Here is a 21,138-nt window from a genome sequence, read left to right as displayed (position 1 = left end):
CATGTTGAGTCTCATAATATTGTATGTATGTAACAACGATAATGGCGATATCGGGCCCAGTTGATCCATCAGTACTTACGCTTCAAGCGACCCACAGGAGCTTAGCTGTGTGGGGGGGCTCCACTACCCAGTTGGTTACTAGTCAGCACTACTAAGCGAGTACGTTACATTGGCAGGTGGATGACAGAGTTTTAGAGGTAGTGAAATTAGTTGGTTTTAGTTACAATCACAGGTTGTTGGGCGGGGGTTTAGAGCTTGATCGAGCTCTTATCACTGCATTAGTAAAGAGGTGGAGGCTGGAGACTCATACATTCCACCTCATGGTTGGTGAGGCAACGAACACGTTGCAAGATGTGGCAATTATACTGGGACTGCCCATTGAAGGACAGGCAGTGATTGGTCATGGAGAGGGACATTGGCCAGCCTTAGTTCATGAACTACTAGGGGTTTGGCCAGAGAACCCTCAAGACCCCACATAGCCGAAGATCATAACTGGATCCTCGTTGAAGTTGACTTGGCTTAGAGAGAATTTCAGCGTGCTAGAGGACGACGCAAATGATGTTACAGTCGAGAGGCATGCGCGCGCATACATTTTGTACCTGTTTGGATGCATCTTGTTTCCAGACAACAACAATGACTCGGTCTAGTTGATCTATCTTCCTCTGCTAGGAGACTTAGAGCGGGTAGATGAGTATAGTTGGGGAAGTGCTACCCTTGCGTATCTGTATCGTAATTTATGTCTAGCATCTCGTAAAGGTGCCAAGGACATTGAAGGCTGCTTGTTGTTGTTACAGATATGGTTGTGGGAGCATATTCATATAGGGAGGCCTATACTTCGGACGATTCGACCCGCTGGGCAACATGATCAGAACGATGACGCAGAGGATTTTGAACCGGTCTTAGGTTCACAACATCGTCGTGGGAGGGATCTTTTAGCAGCAAGGTAGCAACAATCAATTCACTATTCAAATTCAAATTTCACTATTTTATGATACATGGAAATATTAAACAATGTTCGTTTGTTCACAGCTGGCTTCGTGTATATCTTTCGAGGTCCCACTCCCCACATAGTCTAGTCTACTACAGAGACGCACTTGATCGACAACGGGACGAGCAAGTTATTAACATTTATTATTTGTATTAGTTATCAATAAATTGTATATATTACTGAGTATATTGATTTCTATTACAGATGACATGACAGCCTTACACAATGGCTAAGATGGACGCTTTGCCACACATATGTAGATCGGGCCACGAGATTTGGAGATCACATTATCCACTTATTTGCTTTGACATCGTCAAGCTACATCTCCCAGATCGTGTCATGCGTCAATTCGGTTTGGAGCAGGTAATTTCGCATGCCTGTGACACCCAACCTCAACTACATGCGATTGATAGGAGGACTGGGGACAAGAACTACATCATATGACATAGATCGCAGGTAGATGCGTGGAATGACCGCGCATCTCGATCGGTTCAAGGAGATAACTACACCGGTCAAAGCTCTGGTGCGTACATGAATTGGTACAGGGCATATCTCCATACTATGCCTCACGAACACCACATTTGCACAGCCAGGATCACATTACCATCCGACATCTACGTTACTGGTACGTCTTCTTTTAACACTCATAACATATAGTAATACTTTTATGTGATTCTTTTAACAATATAATGATAACATACAGGCTGAGTGCATTCGATCGGTCCTCATACAATGCAATGACACGATTCACGGGGCCACTACATCGCCAGTTGAAGTGGGGTATCGGCTATGTTCTCAGACCCTTGGCTCCATTAACACGTCATTGACCGATGCATTGAGTCAGGCGGGGTATGAGTACCTCATTCCGACTCCAGCCATCATTGGTGAGGTTGATGATACATTCCACACTCCTTCTACACAGAGTTCGGCCCACCGAGGTAGCTCTTCCGGAGGATCAAGTAGTCGGTCCACAAGAGGTCACAAGTGTTCATCTACTCGAGCTTCCATGACCACTTCTCCACATCCATCACCTCCGCATACGATTATTACATATCAACGTGCTAGTCAAAGACGAGCTTCTGCTCTTAATGTCATTGCAGAGGTTGACGAGTATACACCATCCTCATCCACCGGTGCGCACAACAAAAGGCGCCGGGGATTGTAGTTTAATAAACTTTGTATCAATTTATATGGCTTGAACTTCTTGTATCACTTTCAATGATTGTAATATATCTTCGCATTATTTTCATAATTAATGTTTTCAAATCAATCTGGTTCGTAGTTGATTATTATGGAATAGATGGTATTGAACTATTTATGGGAATTGAAAGAATAAAATAAAATGTTGCAAGGGCACAGACAAATCGCCACATGAGATGGCGGTTCACCCAGAGAAAATCGCCACATGAATTGGCGGTTTACCCTAACCAAACCGCTACTTCATGTGGCGGTTTAGTGTTCACCTAAAACCGCCATCTCATTTGGCGGTTTTGTCTGGAAATATTAAAAAAAACAAATTTTCACGTGGACGGTATATTGGAAAATACTTTCCATTTCATGCAAAGTGGAAAATACTTGTGGAATTTACAATATTGAGGGAAAGGTTCCTATATAACTTTGCTTTTGGTCCAATATAATTAAAAAACATCTCTTTTTATCTTAACGAAATACATTACATAATATTTTTAGCTATTTATATCACTAACAATAAATAATTATCATGTTACGTCATGATTTGACATTTATACATCAGCCATTATAACCTGATTGTTTGATGATATTTTTTTAAAAGCTTGATGGTTAACTTTTAGTTTTTGTCTTGTTAGTTGTTTAAAATTAAATTTCTTTTCGTTTTGGTATATGACTTTTAATATAGATAACAATTGGATTTTAAAATCAATCTAAAAAAGTTACAACGGCCATTCCTTTGGACACTTTTTTTCTCCAATAATCAACTAAATCATACTATTATTAACTAAAAGAATTGAAAATTTTCATGTGGCATCCTCATAAAGATTTACCACATGGAATAACCAAATTAAGTAATTGTTATATTTATTTAACTAAATAAGGTAAGTTGATTTTATTCTATTGTATGACATTATGTCATACAATTAACTAAAAAGATTTGAAAATTTCATGTAGTATCCTCACAAAGATTTGCCACATAAAATAACCAAACTGGTTAGTTGCTACATCTATTGAACTAAATAGAGAAAGTTATCAGTAATTAGGAATAAACAATAGTAGAGTTTATTTTCAATATTATACCGAACAAGGTGGATATATTTAAAAATAATCAATAAGTGGATTTATATTATTATATTTCTACTGCTAGGGCTGAACAGAGTTTGGTCTAAACCGTAAACCAAACCGGACCAAACCGTAATTTAAATATTTGGTCTGGTCTACGGTCTAAATGGTCTGGTCTGGATTATTTTTTAAACGGTTTACGGTCCGGTCCCGGTTTTAAAATTTTCAGACCAGACCGGACCGAAAAACCGTAATAAATTCCGGTCCGGTGAAAACCGTAAACCGTAGACCAGAACCCGTAAGTTCCATTTTATTCAAATGTTAGGGGCTTAGGGCTACTACTCCTGCCTGGCTGCCTCCTTCTCCCAACTCGTAACATTCTTCTATCTTCCTCGCCTCCTCTCTGATTCCTCGCCTCCTCTCTAATTCCTCGCCTCGTTCGAGGCTTCAACTCTTCGAGCTTCAAGCCTTCAACCCATCGACAGTCAACAGATGCCAGACGCCAAACGACAGACGACCTCCTTCAACTCATCGCCAGACGACTGTGCTTCTGTGCTTCTTCGAGGCTTCGACGCTCCTCCTTCAATCTTCATTCTCCAATCTCACCAGTCACCACGGAATCAAGTGTAGAATCTCGTAATGTAAGTATATTGGTTGATTTTTTTTATTTTTTAGGGTTTTTTTTATCAGTTTTTGTTTAAATTCGAAGAATCTCAACTTCTCAAGTGGTAATTTTCAGTTTTATGTTAATTGGTTATGGACGAATGGATTGCTTAATTTTCAGTTGAATGTTGAATGAAATAATTGTACACAAAAAGATTATTCAGAAAAACAAGAACCCATTTCACAATTCAATAGAAACAGCAGCATCTGAAATTCTGTTTGATTGTAATATTGGAATTTGGAAGAATCACCATTTTGTTTGATTGTAGTATTGAAAGAATCAACATTCTGAAATTCTGAATGTTAAATTGTTAATTATGTTGAATGTTGAATGTTAATATGTTGGTATTACTCGTTTGATATGTTGAATGTTAATATGTTGGTATCATGCAAGAAAATGCAAGAAACTACCCTCATTAATTAAGGTTGATATTGGTTGATATTGTAGTCTTTATAGACTAAATAGATCATTGATGATCAATTGTAGTTTGCGATGTCGATGGATGAACCTTTTATAGTTTGCGACGAAAATGAAGTGGATGATCAGGATGGTAATGAAATCAAAAAGGAGGAAGTTATGAGCAAACAAAGGAAAAAAGTTGTGAAACCAAGATCCGACATATGGGATCACTTCACCAAATTTACAAACAAAAATATGGAAAAGAAATGTAAGTGTAACTATTGTGGTCGTGAATATAAGTGCAATCCTAGTGTAAATGGGACTAGTACTTATAGAGCACATTTAAGTAGGTGTACTAGATTTTCACTTAATAACAAATCAAATGCTACTCAAACACAATTGAGTTTTCAATCAAGTGTTAATGAACAAGGGGAACAAGAAGCTCACTTAAAGAGTTGGATGTTTAACTATGAGGCTTGTAGGAAAGGCTTAGCGTTCATGATAATTGTTGATGAACTTCCCTTTAGATTTTTTGAAGCCCAGGGGTTTAGGTACTTTTGCTCACAGATGCAAAATAAGTTTGTGGTTCCTTCTAGAATGACTGTTGCTAGAGATTGTTACGAGATGTTTTTGGATGAAAGGTTGAAACTAAAATCTTTTTTAAAAACTAATTGTAGAAGAGTATGTCTTACTACTGACACATGGACTTCAATCCAAAAAATCAATTATATGTGTTTAACTGCGCTTTTTATTGATAATGATTGGAAGTTAAATAAAAGAATCTTAAACTATTGTCCAATATCAAGTCATAAGGGTCAGGCCATTGGGAAGGCAATTGAGAAATGTTTGCTTGCTTGGGGTCTTGAAAATGTGATGACCATTACTGTTGACAATGCTAGTTCTAATGACACTGCAATTGCTTATTTAAAAACAAGAGTCAAAACGTGGGGAACTAGTGTGTTGAATGGAGAATATTTGCATGTAAGATGTATTGCTCATATCATGAACTTAGTGGTTAATGATGGTCTTAAATTAGTTACTGATGCGGTTTGTCCAGTTCGAGGTGCTGTTAAATTTATTTTATCTTCTCCATCTAGAATTGAAAAGTTTTATAAGTGTGTTTCGGATGAGAAGATTCCATCAAAAAACATGTTGTCTCTTGATGTGGTCACACGGTGGAACTCAACTTATTTGATGTTAAGCATTGCTTTGAAGTTTATATTGGCATTTGAGAGGTATGATGGGGAGGATCCAAATTTTCATGAGCATCTTCTAGTGTAACACCCCGATATTTTCCCGATATATTTAATAATTTACTAGTAATATTATTTTTATATATATATATATATTTTATTTATTATTGGGCTTGGTCATGAGATTTGCAATCCTTTTTGGCAATTAGAATTATTTGTGCCCAAACTTTTCCTTAACCTATCTTTTATTTTCAAAAAAAAAAAAAAAAAGGAGGGACTTTTGGTGGAGCTTGTAACTCCCTTAGGGTAATGAAGGATCAAGGCATTAATCCCATATAATTAACCCTTCTTAATTCCTTAATCATTTTCATTTTGACATCCTTTCATTTCTAAAGTTTCCAAGGACAAAAAAAAACATATCCTCTCAAAATTCCTCCTAATCCACATTCCTAACTCCATTATCCTTCATCATTTGGTGTTTTCCTTTACAATTGTAAGTGTAATTATTAATCTATATTGATTCTTAAGTTTTCATTTAAAATTCTATGATTATTATATGTGTTATCTTATAATTCATGTTTAATTTATGAATTTAAAATTTCATTTATGATTTTGGGATGTATTTTTCTATCTAAATTGATGAAGAATGTTTCTTTTTAGAGTTTTAAGATATGCATATATGTAAAGAATAGGATTGGTTTGTGTGATGGGTGATTTTGAAATTTATGTATAAATATGAATGTTTATGTAAAAAAAATGTGTGTGTGTTTTTTTTATATTTGGTGGAAAAGTTATTTATTTTATTGGCTAATATGAGAAATTTATAATTTTGTTAGAGAAAAAAAAATATACAAATATGTATAAAGAAATTATTGTTGAACAATGAATTTAATCTCAAAGATGGTTCATAAGAATTATATAAATTTGGTCATTGATATTTAATAGACAATGTATTATTTGGAATTCATTTGTTGATGAATTTTGGTGAATCCCGTAGGGTTAGAAAAATGGTAAAAAATATGTTTTTGTGACACTTTTTGGTTTGAAAATAGGTTAAAAATACTTAGAGTACATTGTGAATTATGAAAATTGGTACCCAAAGGTTTTGACGCCTTCCGGACGCAACGATGAAGTCGGAATTTTAGTTTGACAGTGTTAACATACTGTTCTGGACAGAATACTAAATCTGAATTTTATTTGATGTTATGTTGTGATGAAGTATGTTGTGTGATCATGAATTGTTTTCAAATGTGGCTTGATGTTAGATGTGTGTGTGTGTGTGTGTGTGCCTTGATTGTGGTTTGAGAAAGTGTGAATATATGCTTATTTCCGTACGTACGATTGAATCGCGTAGAAAGTTGATTCGTGACGGGAAGTTGATAGGTTCATTTAAGATTTGCTTTTGCTTTCTTAAGGTACGTACACGCAGTAAAACTTTGTATATCGTGGATTGGTTGTTATAAAGGAATAATAATAATAATAATAATAATAATAATAATAATAATAATAATAATAATAATAATAATAATAATAATAATAATAATAGTAATAATAATAATAATAATAATAATAATAATAATAATAATAATAATATATTGAATAAAGTGTGACGGTGATGTTATGCCTTCTTATTCAAGAGATATGATTTCAATAATTTGATGAGTAGAGGTAGTATGATCTCACTAACTTTAAAGTAGACGTAGTATGACGTCGATTGGTGGAAAGATTTTACTCGCGATTTGTGGGGGCATTATGAGCCACCGCGGGGGTATGCATACTTAACCATAGGCACCGAAGTAAGGCGTTTTGCCTATGGTAGAGACTTGCTTAGGGGTTAGCTCCCCCTAATGTATTGTCTTACTCCTGAAGTTTGGGGTTTGGTTCGGCAGTATGGCCAGAAAAGTACAGCAGTATGGCTGACTGACTCAATGAATCATTTGAAATTTATTAAAAAGTAAATACTGAACTGTAGCCGACGTATGGTAAGTTGTCATTGTGCTTTTTGCTATAATGTTAATGTTATAAGAGATGTTTTTGCTGACGTGTACCTTTGATCTTAACGATCCTGCGATGATGTTGTTCTTCCTTTCGGGGTTAATAACTAGCAGTGAGTTAAGTTGCAAGCTGGGGAGTGAGGATTACATCTGAAGAATAAAAGAGATAGAGTACGAAAGGATTTTAATTTTGAACTTTATTAGCTTCTTAGAAATGGATTTATTTAAGAGGCGACTTCGTTCTCGAGATGTACTCCTTGGACTTTTGGTTTCATATCTTATATCCGCAGTAAATACTACGATATCACTAATTAATCTACAATAACTCTAGTAGAACTCGATCCGCAAGTTTTAACTTTAAAAATTTCGTTTTCTCGTGCCTTTATGACATCTTGGTTAAACTCGAGTCCTGCTTGGTTTTCTTTTAAAATATAAAAATCTCTTTTCTAACGACCCGAGTTTTTCCAGGATGTTACATCTAGATCCCCATGGTTATGGGAATGGTTTAGGAAAGCCTACTACTGATGATTGGGGCCAAGTGAAGAGCTTAGTTCAATTATTAGAAGTGTTTTATAATTTAACTTTGCGTGTGTCTGATTCACAGTATGTTACTTGTAATGGTTGTTTTGATGATATAACTGATGATGATTGTTTGCTAAAAGAATGGTGTGAAAGTCCTGATTATGAGTTTAAGGATATGGCACAAAGAATGAAAGAGAAGTGTGATAAGTATTGGGGGGATCCTAAAAAACTAAATGTTATGCTATGGTGTTTCAGCCATGGTTAAATCTTCCCTTCTCTTGTTTTTTCGCGTTCTTTGCCTAGAGTTAAGTCTTCTTGCTATTGCTTCGATTTCAGGGTCAAAAGGTACTAGTTCGTATCCCTGTCGTCTGGTTTGCATGCAACAAAAGAAACTAAAAGCAAAGGGTTAAATAGATAGGGGAGGGGGACATAACCGAAGCGAAATCAGAGAAAAAGAATCAATTTAAACTCAGAAAAATAAACACTAAACTAATCCGTTGTTCCCCGGCACTGGCGACAAAATTTGATAGGTCGTTTATGTACTACCAAACAAATCCTAATATGCAACTAGTATAGCAGCAGTTAGGGTCGAATCCACAGGGAACAATGTAGTAAATGATTATTTTCTGGCTACCAATTGATCCTAAGTAACACACAACTTTAGAGAATATATATCTAAACTATCTAAATGACTAGAGTTGAACAATTAAATTAGAAAGGTAAATCAATGATACTAAAACATCTAGGGATAAATTTCCCCATTAGCATGATATGATGACAATGAGATCCTACTACCCCTACAACAATCATAGCCAAGTTCAATAGGACGAATACACCATTAAAGATACTAATAACTCCTTTCAAAGACTATTAGTTTCGCTACCATACTATCAAACCTATTTTAATGGAATCAAGTATAGCAATGACATTGAACATAGTATTCTATAAGATCCAACAATCAAATCTATCTATTTTCATGAAGATTATCAAGCCCTTGATCTAAAAGGCAATACATTCAACTCTAACTTTCGTTAGCGATTGAATGAATTGTTAACCACAATTTCCAAAATTTCTAATGAAAAAACATGAGTTAACTAGCATAAGAAATCAAGCATGAACAAGGATTATGTATGACAAAAAGGGATTGGGATTCAATAATTCATCATCAACATCATGGCTAGGGTTCCATCCAACCCTAGTTTAAGAAACTACTCACACATATAAATGCAACAAACAAGAATTAATTAAAGAAAACATGATTAAAAGTAATAACAAGGAAAGGATAAAGAAATAATACTGGAAGTTAAATACCAAAGGATGAACGAATGTAATTGAAAGTTACAAAGTTTTTCTCCCAAAAGTGAAGAATTAAAAAATATCCTTTTTAGAGAAAATGTTACTCCCCTTTCCCCTTACATTCCCTAATCATCAAATAAAAACTGTGCTGAAAAACGGTTATTAAAGCAGGACCGGACCGTGTTTAGGTAAGACCGGACCGGGTCCGTTTGCCGAGAGTTTCCAGAGAGTAGAAATCGCAGGACTCGACCGAGTTTAAGCAAGACCGGACCGGGACCGTAAGCTGAATACTTGTGCAAATGATTATTGACAGACCCGACTGGGTTTAGAGTATACCCGACCGGGTCCTGGGCTTGGAGGCTTACATTCCTATTTCTTACTTGAAATCGCCCGGGTATAAAAATACCCGCCCGGGCCCATCATCTTGTGCTTACTTATCTTCATTAGAACGCGGCAAAAGTACAAACGAGACCCAACGGGACTAAAAGCATATTCGAATGGACCCGTGAGCTCACAAAAGTGCCGTAGTGCGGTCTCGAACTCTGCCAATTCTTGAAGCACGCATTCTAATGCTCAGAAGTGATCCGCTTCCAATAGAAGAGTGGAGTAAAATGCCCTGAAATAATCAAAGACACACAAAAACTCCAACCAAGCGTAAAACCGCATGGAAAATGCGAAATCACACATCAAAATGCCATAAAGTGCAAGGGAAAAGTGCATAAAAATATAGTACAAAGTGCATACATCAAACTCCCCCAAGCCAAACCCTTGCTTGTCCCCAAGCAAATGGACCATCAAAGAAAAGTGGAGATCATATAGGTCAACAAAGTTCTTCCCCAAAAGTTTTCGAAATTCATTTAAAAGCAACTTTAAACGACTCGGCATTTAGGCGCACTCAACATCAATCCGGAATATCATAGCGCAATCAGGCTTTCACGATTCATCCAAAAGGTAACCAGTTAAGGCCATCGTAAACACATCATAAATCAAATGAGGAGGTACTCACGGGGCAACTCACCACTCCATCGTTGATGAGTTTAGGACTCATTACACACACCAAAGTAGTAAAAATGACTACTTCCATTCCCCAGCAGTGTTTCCCTCCCAACTCTCACACTCATGTGTTTAGAAGGACAAAAAGATCTCTCTAATGCAAACAACATTCTAAAGACTTTCACTTTAACTTTGCTATCCTTCTCCTTGGAAATAGACTTCAACTACCTAGAGAATCAAATCAGGCTAATAACGGGAGTAACGTTGGCTAAGGTTATTGGTCATGCTAAAAATATGAGACCTATTAGGGACAATAGGGAGTGAAAACTCTTTTCTCGCAACTACGTACATTTCGAGCATGAACATCATACAGTCAATCGTAAATGAACTTAACTAATGAAATTTCGAGCTTCTAGAAAAACAAGATATAACTCCTTTTATTTGAACTTATAACTACAAACAAAAATCCCATTCTTTTTGTTGTTTCTTTTGGTTTTTTTTTTTTTTTTTTTTTTTTTTTTTTTTTTTTTTTATAAGAAATAATACTTGGGGAAAGTTTAAAAAAAACTCAAGATTTTACAATTATGGACCGGTAACCACACCAACAACCAACATCAAACTCAAATAACCAATTCATTCCCTAAGGTGTAGAGGGGGAAATTTTGGGATTGTGGAGCTTTAGTAATCCGGGTTGAAAGAAAATAGGCTTAAGCTCAAGAGGGCAAAAACCTAAAGTCAAGTAGTGCAAGGTGGCTTTTTAGTCCATGTGATTTCAAGTAACATCTAAACCTGAAAATCATTTTCAACAAGGTACATCTAGTCAAATTCTAGGAGGAGTAAAGCAAAGTCAAGATCAATCTAGCCCCTAATGGGCATCCTAGTAGATAATGCACACACATTTGATTAGGCCTGCTCACCAGCTAACCTACTCATGCTCATGAGGCAATTAAATGCCACTTAATTGGTTCTCAAATTAGGAGTGTCTGCGGTTTGCCTCTGACATCCAAATAAAAGTATCATATGTCAAAATACCAGTCATAACATTTTGCAAAATTCATTTTGGGGGAAAGGACAGTGTTGCTCATATACAGGAGATTCCAACAGTTCTCATCAAGCCATAATACTTTTCTTCTTTTTTTTTTCTTTTTCTTTTAATGCATGCGAGAAATAAAACCTACCTCTATATGCTGAAAATGATAAAACTATACAGATGCATGAGTGAGTGAGTGAATGAGAAGTGATTATCCCCCCCAGCTAGTCCAAGCACGGTCCTTAGTGTTTGGCACAAGATCAAATAAATGATCACTGGCCCGAACTACCACCTCCAGAACCAGAAGGACCGCCCCATCTAGTGGGGTCAAACCAACAAGGGTGTTCAAAAAACCCTTGAGGAAATACACCGATTTGATAGAATTGGCCGTAAATAGGCTCAAGAGCTCGACGTTGGTCAAGCTATAACTGAGCCATATACTGAGAAACGTCATCTAGCCGGGTGTTCATGTGAGAAAATTGGGTCATGACAGCGCGTTGGAAGTGGTTGTAAGAATGGGGGATAGGAGGAATACTCGAATGGAGTGGAGGGTCGTGAGGTGGATGGAAGTCATAAATGTCTTCCTCTTCCTCATAATCTTCCTGTGCTAAATGATCATATTCCTCCTCAACCACAAAACTAGCAGGAGGAAATAACAAGTAGTGAGGCCAATCAGGGGAAAGTGGGGGAAGGTTCCTTGATGGTAAAACAATTTTTCTCCTCCCAACATGCCAAAGAAGAGGACAGGTTTGGTCCGTAATATAGTTGGCATGCTTGAGGAAGCCGGTTGTGAGCAAGGCGTCAGGGTACCTTTCAACAGAGTCTACAAAACCAAAATGGATAGCAATGCAATTAATAATACCACTAATTAAAAGTTCTGACTTAATAGGCCTTAAGTTCAATCCGGTCAAATGTTCACCATTCTCATAGGAAGTGCATGGTAAGGATCGACGTTGCTCCTAAGAGTGTGAGCCAAAAATGCAACATGATTTAACCTAGATGCACTATGATCATGCCGGGCAAACAAAGTTGTAGATAGAGATTTTAGGAAAATTCATAACACCGGATGTTGCACATTCGCAATTGTTAGATGCTTTGGGTAAAATTCCTGCTTTCCGGTTATTTTTCTCCAAATAACATAGGCAGATTGACCCGAAGCACCCTTCAAAAGTCCCCAATCAGGATCTAGCCCAAAGAGTTGTCCAAGTTCAGCACAAGACAAAAATCGATCAACATTGAACAAACGGAAGGACATGCCATGCACACCATTTAATACTGCTTCCTCACAAGAACTTAAGAATTCATAAACTAATGCAGGATGAGAATTATAATACATGTTGAACATAGTAGTGAAATTCAGTGCAGCACACAGATTTGACATAGCATTGTAAATTCCAAGTTCTCTTAAAGATTCATGACAGAAAAAACGAGAGGGAAGAATAACTCGTACCTTAACCTGAAGAAACTTTTTATGTTGATGCTCATCTCGAAAGATGATGTCGGGGTACTCCGGGTCAGAAGGAATTGGTTTTTGACGGCTTCCTCCGCGAGAAGATGATGCTCCACGAATTGTAGACCTTTGCCTCTTTGACATCCTTGAATTTGAAAGAAAATGGAGTCTTTTTGGAGGAGAGAAAAAGTTAGGGTTTTGAGTGAAAATTGAAGGATGGATGTTGAAGAAGAGAGGAAGGGGAATAGAATGGTGTGATTTTGATGGAGTTTTGAAGAGAGGGAAGATGGTGAAAATTTAGAGAGAGAAAGCTTTGAGAATGGTAATGGAGGAAAGTGGAGGAGAAGAGAAGGGAAAAAGGGAATTTAAAAACGACTGTTCGAAGACCCGGCCGGGTTTCCCTCTAAACCCGACCGGGTTTTCGAGTATTCAGAACCTCTGTTTTCTGCTTCCTCACGGACCCGACCGGGTATTTGGAAAACCCGACCGGGTTTCCTTTCCAGCATTTTTCTTTTTTTTTTTTATTTTTTATTTATTTTTATTTATTTTTATCCCTTCGGACCCGACCTGGTTTATGTAAACCAGATCGAGTATCAGTTCTATGTCATTTCAACATCTGCAAATCATAAACTTAGGTTGCCTCCCAAGAAGCGCTTTATTTATAGTCTATAGCTAGACTTCCTTCAACAACTCAGTAGGAAGAAGGAAGGGAAAGGTTATAAACCTAATTCCCTTGAACGGGTATTCCAGCTCGTTAATGTTTCAACCTTTGCCCATTCACCTTGAATGTACCGCTCCCCTCGCTCCAAACTTCTACAGAACCAACGTGGAATGGTCCAGACCACCTGGATTTGAGTTTTCCTGGAAATAGCTTGAGACGGGAGTTGAACAATAGGACTAATTCTCCTTCCTTGAATTCACGCCTTTGGATGTGCTTGTCATGCCACCTCTTGGTTCTCTCCTTGTATATTAGAACTTTTGTACGCATCAAGGCGAAGCTCATCTAACTCTGCAAGTTGTAACATTCTATTCTCTCCCGAAGCACGCAAATCAAAGTTGAGGGCCTTGATAGCCCAATAAGCGCGATGCTCAAGTTCAACGGGAAGATGGCAAGCTTTTCCGTGCACCAATCTAAAGGGAGTGGTACCAATGGGAGTCTTAAAAGCAGTCCGGTACGCCCATAAAGCATCATCCAACTTGTTAGCCCAATCTTTCCTTGATCTTGCAACCATTTTCTCTAGGATGAACTTGATTTCACGGTTAGAGATCTCTACTGCCCACTAGTTTGGGGGTGATATGACAAACCTACACGATGATGCACACCATACGTTTTCAACATAGACTCGAACTTCTATTCTATAAAATGTGACCCTCCATCGCTAATCAACACACGGGGTGTCCCAAAACGAGGGGAAATAACTCTCTTGAAGAATCGAGCTACTACTCTTGCATCATTAGTTTGGGTGGCAATGGCTTCCACGCACTTGGAGACATAGTCTACGACGACCAAGATATACTTGTTCCCGTAAGAAGAAGGAAACGGTCCCATAAAATCGACACCCCAAAAATCAAACAACTCCACCTCAAGAATGTTATTCAAAGGCATTTCAGACCGCCTAGTGAGGTTTCCAGTACGCTGACAACGATCACACGATTGCACATACTCATGAACATCTTTGAACAATGTAGGCCAATAGAAACCATAGTGAAGGATTTTTGCAGCAGTCTTAGTGGCACCGGCATGGCCTCCTGTAGGCAAATCATGACAATGAGCAATCACCGATGCTACCTCATCTTCCGGAATACACCTCCTAATGACCGTATAAGCACAAAGCTTATACAAATTAGGGTCATCCTAATAATGCTTCTTTGCTTCATGGAGAAATTTCTTCTTTTGTTGGTAAGTGAGATCATGAGGTAGAATTTGATTAGCCAAAAAGTTGGCTATGTCGGCGTACCACGGTGCTTTGCCAAGTGAGATGGCAAAGAGATGATCATCAGGAAATGAGTCATCTATCTCAGGATCGTCATCAACATTGTCAAGAAGAAGGCGAGACAAATGATCATCTACTACGTTTTTGGCCCCCTTTTTATCCTTAACTTCCAAATCAAACTCTTGAAGTAGTAATACCCAACGAATTAGTCGAGGTTTGGCATCTTTCTTAGTCATCAAATACCTCAATGCTACATGATCTGTATGCACAATCACTTTCGACCCAAGAAGGTAGGATCGTATTTTCTCCACCGCAAACACTACCGCCAACAACTCTTTTTCAGTGGTAGCATAATTGAGTTGGGCGGCATCAAGTGTCATACTAGCATAATAAATGGCATGCAGTTTGCCGTCTCTCCTTTGGCCTAACACTGCCCTAACTGCAAAATCACTTGCATCACACATTATCTCGAACGGCAGGTTCCAATCCGGTGGTTGGATGATTGGTGCAGAAATCAAGACTTGTTTTAACCTGTTAAAAGCTTCAACACAAGCATCAGAAAACACAAAGGGGGTATCTTTGGCAAAGAGCTCAGTTAATGGACGAGCGATTTGAGAAAAATTCTTTATGAAGCGGCGGTAAAATCCTGCATGCCCAAGGAAGCTACGAACCGCTTTAACAGAAGTGGGGGGTGGTAATCGCTCAATCACATCAATTTTTGCTTTATCGACGTCAATACCCCTATTGGAAATAACATGACCCAAAACAATTCCTTGTTGGACCATAAAATGACATTTTTCCCAGTTCAATATCAGATGGACTTCCTCACATTTACTTAACACCTTTAACAAATTTCGCAAACATAAATCAAAAGATGTTCCGTAAACCAAGAAATCATCCATAAACACTTCCATGATATTTTCAATGAAATCTGAGAAAATTGCCATCATGCATCGTTGGAATGTGGCGGGCGCATTACAAAGACCAAATGGCATTCTGCGATACGCAAAGGTGCCATAAGGACGAGTGAATGTCGTCTTTTCCTGATCACTTGGATGGATGAGAATTTGTAAGAAACTTGAATATCCATCTAAGTAACAGAAAAAGGAATGCTTAGCCATTCTATCCAACATATGATCAATGAAAGGGAGAGGGAAATGGTCTTTTCGGGTGGCTTTTATTCAGCTTGCGATAGTCAATACACATTCGGCACCCTGTGACAGTTCTAGTGGAAATCAATTCCCCTTTGTCATTCTTGACAACGGTCATACCTCCTTTTTTGGGAACTACTTGAACAGGACTCACCCACTTGCTATCTGAAATGGGGAATATTATTCCAGCTTCAAGTAGTTTAAGAACCTCTTTCTTGACTACCTCCTTCATATTAGGATTAAGTCTTCGTTGTGGTTCTATAAAAGAGGTATGATCATCTTCAAGAAAAATCTTATGAGTGCAGAATGAGGGATTAATACCCTTGATGTCATCAATAGTGTACCCAATAACACTCTTATACTTTTTCAGAATTGTGAGCAATCGCTCAATTTGAGTGCCATTGAGTTCAGCATTGACAATAACATGGTAAGTGTCATTATCCTCTAGAAAAACATACTTCAGAGAAGGGGGAAAGAGTTTTAATTCTACTTGAGGAGGCGTGGCACACTCCTTTTGTTCCTCAATGGTGAACACCAACCAAGGTGGGATGTCCTCAAACTTAGCTTTTGCAAGAACAAATGTAGGTGCGACATCTAAAATTTGGACCATCTCAATCACATCGGCCCTATCCTTCTCATAGTTGCCCTCAATAGCTGCATAAAGTGGATCAACAATGGAGGGTGTGGACTCCCTCTCTATAGTAGCGTCAACTATCGCATCCACCCGATAAACAGTCTCCCCAATGGCAGGATGTGCCATGGATGAGGGGAGATGGAAATGCAACTGTTCTCCCAAAATTTCAAGTGATAACTTCCCATTCTTCACATCAAAAATGGCTGCTGTAGTCTTTAAAAAATCACGACCCAAAATCACCGGAATGCGGGCATTTTCTTCCATATCCATGATGACGAAATCGCAGGGTACAAAGTAATTACCAACTTGGACGGGAAAATCCTCAAGAATAGCGACTGGGTATCTCACAGATCGATCAGCTAATTGTATGGACATCCGAGTGGCTTTCATCTCGCCATTGATCTTTTTGCATAATGTCAAGGGCATCACACTCACACTAGCCCCTAAATCAGCAAGGGCTACGGCAGACACATCTTTCCCAAACTTCAGTGGGATAGTAAAACTACCAGGATCAGCTTGTTTCTTAGGAACCTTGCACCCGAAAATAGCGCTACATTGCCCATTCAAAGTTTCCACCACACTCTTCTCTAGCTTGCGTTTGCTGGAAATGATGTCCTTGAGGAATTTAGCATAAGAGGGCATTTCCTTAATGGCTTCTCAAAAGGGGAAGTTGATCTGTAGCTTGCTCAAAATATGAAGAAATTTTTCATATTTCTGCTCAAGCTTCGCCTGTGCCAATCTAGAAGGAAATGGCACTGGTGGTGTGTAAGTTCGACCGGTAATTGTGGGCTTGTCTGAATTGACTGGCTCATCCTTCTTTTTTTCAGAAACATCATCATTAGTTTCTGAATCTGGAACAACAATAGGTGAAGTATCATGAGGTGTCCTACCGCTCCTCGTAGTTACTGCATTGAGTTGCTGATAGGGAGATGCGGTTGGGTTCTTTTCTGTGTTTCCCGGAAGTTGCCCCTTTTGCATGGACAAGTTACTCAATTTTTGTGCCATTTGAGCCATCTGAGTATCGATCATTTTGTTGTGGGCCAAAATCTGATTAATGGAGGTGCTGAAGTGTTCATTTTGCTTGCTTTGGGTAGCAATAAAGTTCTCCATCAAACTCTCAATGTTGGACTTCAGTGGATGTTGTTGTTGAGGTGGGAAGGGAGGTCTTTGTTGGAAACCCGATGGTATGTTGTACGAGGATAAGGGATTCTGGGCATTGTTGTTACTATAGGAAAAATTTGGATGATCCCTCCATCCTGGGTTGAAGGTGTTAGAATAGGGGTTGTATTGTTGTCTGACATTCTGATTTTGGATGGCGTTGACTTGTTCCACAGCAGCAATCCCTTCGGCTTACAGTTGCAATCAACACTAGAATGCCCATTTAAGCCACAAGCACCACATACTTTATTTACTGCAGCCACATCCAATTGCTCAACCTTCCTTGTCAAAGCCTGTACATTATTAGTCAAAGCAGCAATAACATCCACTTCATACCTACCACCTCGCTTTGGAGTTGATTGTTCTCGCCAGTGGTAATTTGAGGCCATATCATCAAGAGTTTTCTTGGCCTAGGTCAGGTTTTTCATCATGAAGTTACCTCCAGCAGCAGCATCCAAAGAGGTTTGAATCTCATGCCTTAAAGCATTGTAGACTGTCTCAATAACCATCCAATCTGATAATCCATGATGTGGGCACTTTCTGATTAGACTTTTAAATCTCTCCCATGTATCATAGAGTGATTCCCCGTCTTTTTGCTTGAAAGTAGAGATTTCATTTCGGTACTTCAAAGTTTTTCCGGGTGGGTAGAATCGATGCAAGAATGCCTTTTTTCTGAGCCTCCCAAGTAGCAATGGTTTTAAGTTCTTCCTCACGCAAGAGAAAAAGAGAAAATTATCAACATTAATTGACTGAAAGTGAGGTTGTTGTACTTGTGTGTCATGCACTTGTCGATGAACAGATTAATGTGATCGGTTGGGCTCTCATTCTCAATACCATGAAATTGGTCCTGAGCGAACCTGTTGAAGAATGCTGACCGGATCTCATACTGGTTCTTGGAAATCTCTGGCCTCACAATGCTAGTAGTGACAATGCTAGCATCGAGAGTGATGTAATCCATGAGGGGTTTCTCTGGTGTTTTAGCCATGGTTAAATCTTCCCTTCTCTTGTTTCTTCACCTTCTTTGCCTAGAGTTAAGTCTTCTTGCTGTTGCTTTGATTTCAGGGTCAAAAGGTACTAGTTCGTATCCCTGACGTCTGGTTTGCATGCAACAAAAGAAACTAAAAGCAAAGGGTTAAATAGATAGGGGAGGGGGACATAACCGAAGCGAAATCAGAGAAAAGAATCAATTTAAACTCAGAATAATAAACACTAAACTAATCCGTTGTTCCCCGGCAATGGCGCCAAAATTTGATAGGTCGTTTATGTACTAACAAACAAATCCTAATATGCAACTAGTATAGCAGCAGTTAGGGTCGAATCCACAGGGAACAATGTAGTAAATGATTATTTTCTGGCTACCAATTGACCCTAAGTAACACACAACTTTAGAGAATATATATCTAAATTAACTAAATGACTAGAGTTAAACAATTAAATTAGAAAGGTAAATCAATGATACTAAAAAATCTAGGGATAAATTTCCCCACTAACATGATATGATGACAATGAGATCCTACTACCCCTACAACAATCATAACCAAGTTCAATAGGACGAATACACCATTAAAGATACTAATAACTCCTTTCCAAGACTATTAGTTTCGCTACCATACTATCAAACCTATTTTCATGGAATCAAGTATAGCAATGACATTGAACATAGTATTCTATAAGATCCAACAATCAAATCTATCTATTTTCATTAAGATTATCAAGCCCTTGATCTAAAAGGCAATTCATTCAACTCTAACTTTCGTTAGCGATTGAATGAAGTGTGAACCACAATTTCCAAAAATTCTATTGAAAAAACATGAGTTAACTAGCATAAGAAATCATGCATGAACAAGGATTATGCATGACAAACAGGATTGGGATTCAATAATTCATCATCAACATCATGGCTAGGGTTCCATCTAACCCTAGATTAAGATACTACTAAAACATATCAAATGCAACAAAACAAGAATTAATTAAAGAAAACATGATTAAAAGAAATAGCAATGAAAGGATAAAGAAATAATACTTGAAGTTGAATACCAAAGGATGAATGAAAGTAATTGAAAGTTACAAAGTTTTTCTCCCCAAAGTGAAGAATTAAAATATCCTTTTTAGAGAAAATGTTACTCCTCTTTCTCGTTACATTCCCTAATCATCAAATAAAAACTGTACGGAAAAACGGTTATTAAAGCAGGACCGGACCGGGTTTAGGCAAGACCGGACCGGGTCCGTGTGCTGAGAGTTTCCAGAGAGTAGAAATCGCAGGACTCGACCGGGTTTAAGCAAGACCGGACCGGGTTCGTAAGCGGAATACTTATGCAAATGATTATCGATAGACCCGACCGGGTCCTGGGCTTGGAGGCTTACATTCCTATTTCTTACTTGAAATCGCCCGGGTATGAAAATATCCGCCCGGGCCCATCATCTTGTGCTTACTTTTCTTCATTAGAACGCGGCAAAAGTACAAATGAGACCCAACGGGACTAAAAGCATATCCGAATGGACCCGTGAGCTCACAAAAGTGCCGTAGTGCGGTCTCGAACTCTGCCAAATCTCGAAGCACGTATTCTAATGCTCAGAAGTGATCCGCTTCCAATACAAGAGTAGAGTAAAATGGCCTGAAATAATCAAAGACACACAAAAAATCCATCCAAGCGTAAAACCACATGGAAAATGCGAAATCACACATCAAAATGTCATAAAATGCAAGGGAAAGGAGCATAAAAATATAGTACAAAGTGCATACATCAGGTAACCCCTATTTCTGGAAAAATGCGCAAAAACAAATTGAGGTGGTTTGGACATATGCAGAGAAAGACTTTTGCAGGCCCTGTGAGGAGGGTAGAAAACATTATAGTAGAGGGTAAGAGGGGTCGAGGAAGACCCAGGAGAACTTGGGATAAGCAAATAAAAGTTAACTTACATGAGTTAAATCTCTCTGAGGGCCTGACAAGGGATAAGGGTAGTTGGAGATGCCATATCCATGTTTTAGACTACTGATTGTCCTCTTAGATAACCTTTTGGTGTTCATGTCATCTTACTTCCCTCATTTCTTTATTATTAGTTTTTATTCCCTTTTATCTTGTAGTTGGTTCTACTTATTTATTTTATTTATATGCTCTTTCTTTTTTTTTTTTATCTTTCCCGTGTAGCTACGTCTCCTATCTTTTTTGAGCGGGAGGACTATTTTGGCCGTGCTCTCCTTTTATGGGTATGAGTTGTCGCCATCCTTTTCTCTCCAGACCCTGTCCATAGTTCTTCTATGAGTGAGATACACTAGATAGGATGATGATGATCAAGACTTGTGAAATTATAACTTTTAAATTAAGACCATTTGAAACCCAACAATTAAAAAATTAAGTTTGAACTATTATATTGTTAGGTCCTTGTTGTATGGAGCTGGGGGCAACAATTTACACAAATGAAAAATGACAATACATATTTATATTTGCATTTTGCAGGCATATCTATTAATTGTCTGT

At 38.1% G+C, this 21,138-nt stretch overlaps 1 protein-coding gene and 1 non-coding gene across 2 annotated transcripts; both read left to right on the top strand.

The window, feature by feature from the left end:
* Nucleotides 1–41: 41 nt before the first annotated feature.
* LOC130826564 (protein MAIN-LIKE 1-like) lies at nt 42–479 on the top strand. The gene is made up of 2 exons (XM_057692146.1): nt 42–134; nt 177–479. Exons 1-2 carry the CDS (start codon nt 42–44, stop codon nt 477–479), a joined length of 396 nt encoding a protein of 131 aa, XP_057548129.1.
* Nucleotides 480–18,178: 17,699 nt separating this feature from the next.
* LOC130827977 (small nucleolar RNA R71) lies at nt 18,179–18,284 on the top strand. Its single transcript, XR_009047290.1, has one exon. It is a non-coding gene; the product is annotated as a small nucleolar RNA R71 (small nucleolar RNA).
* The last annotated feature ends 2,854 nt before the right edge of the window (nt 18,285–21,138 follow it).

Source organism: Amaranthus tricolor, chromosome 11, assembly GCF_026212465.1.
Source record: "Amaranthus tricolor cultivar Red isolate AtriRed21 chromosome 11, ASM2621246v1, whole genome shotgun sequence".
Lineage (NCBI taxonomy): Eukaryota > Viridiplantae > Streptophyta > Magnoliopsida > Caryophyllales > Amaranthaceae > Amaranthus > Amaranthus tricolor.
Note: the sequence above shows the minus strand (reverse complement) of the source record. Positions and strands in the feature narration are given on the sequence as shown.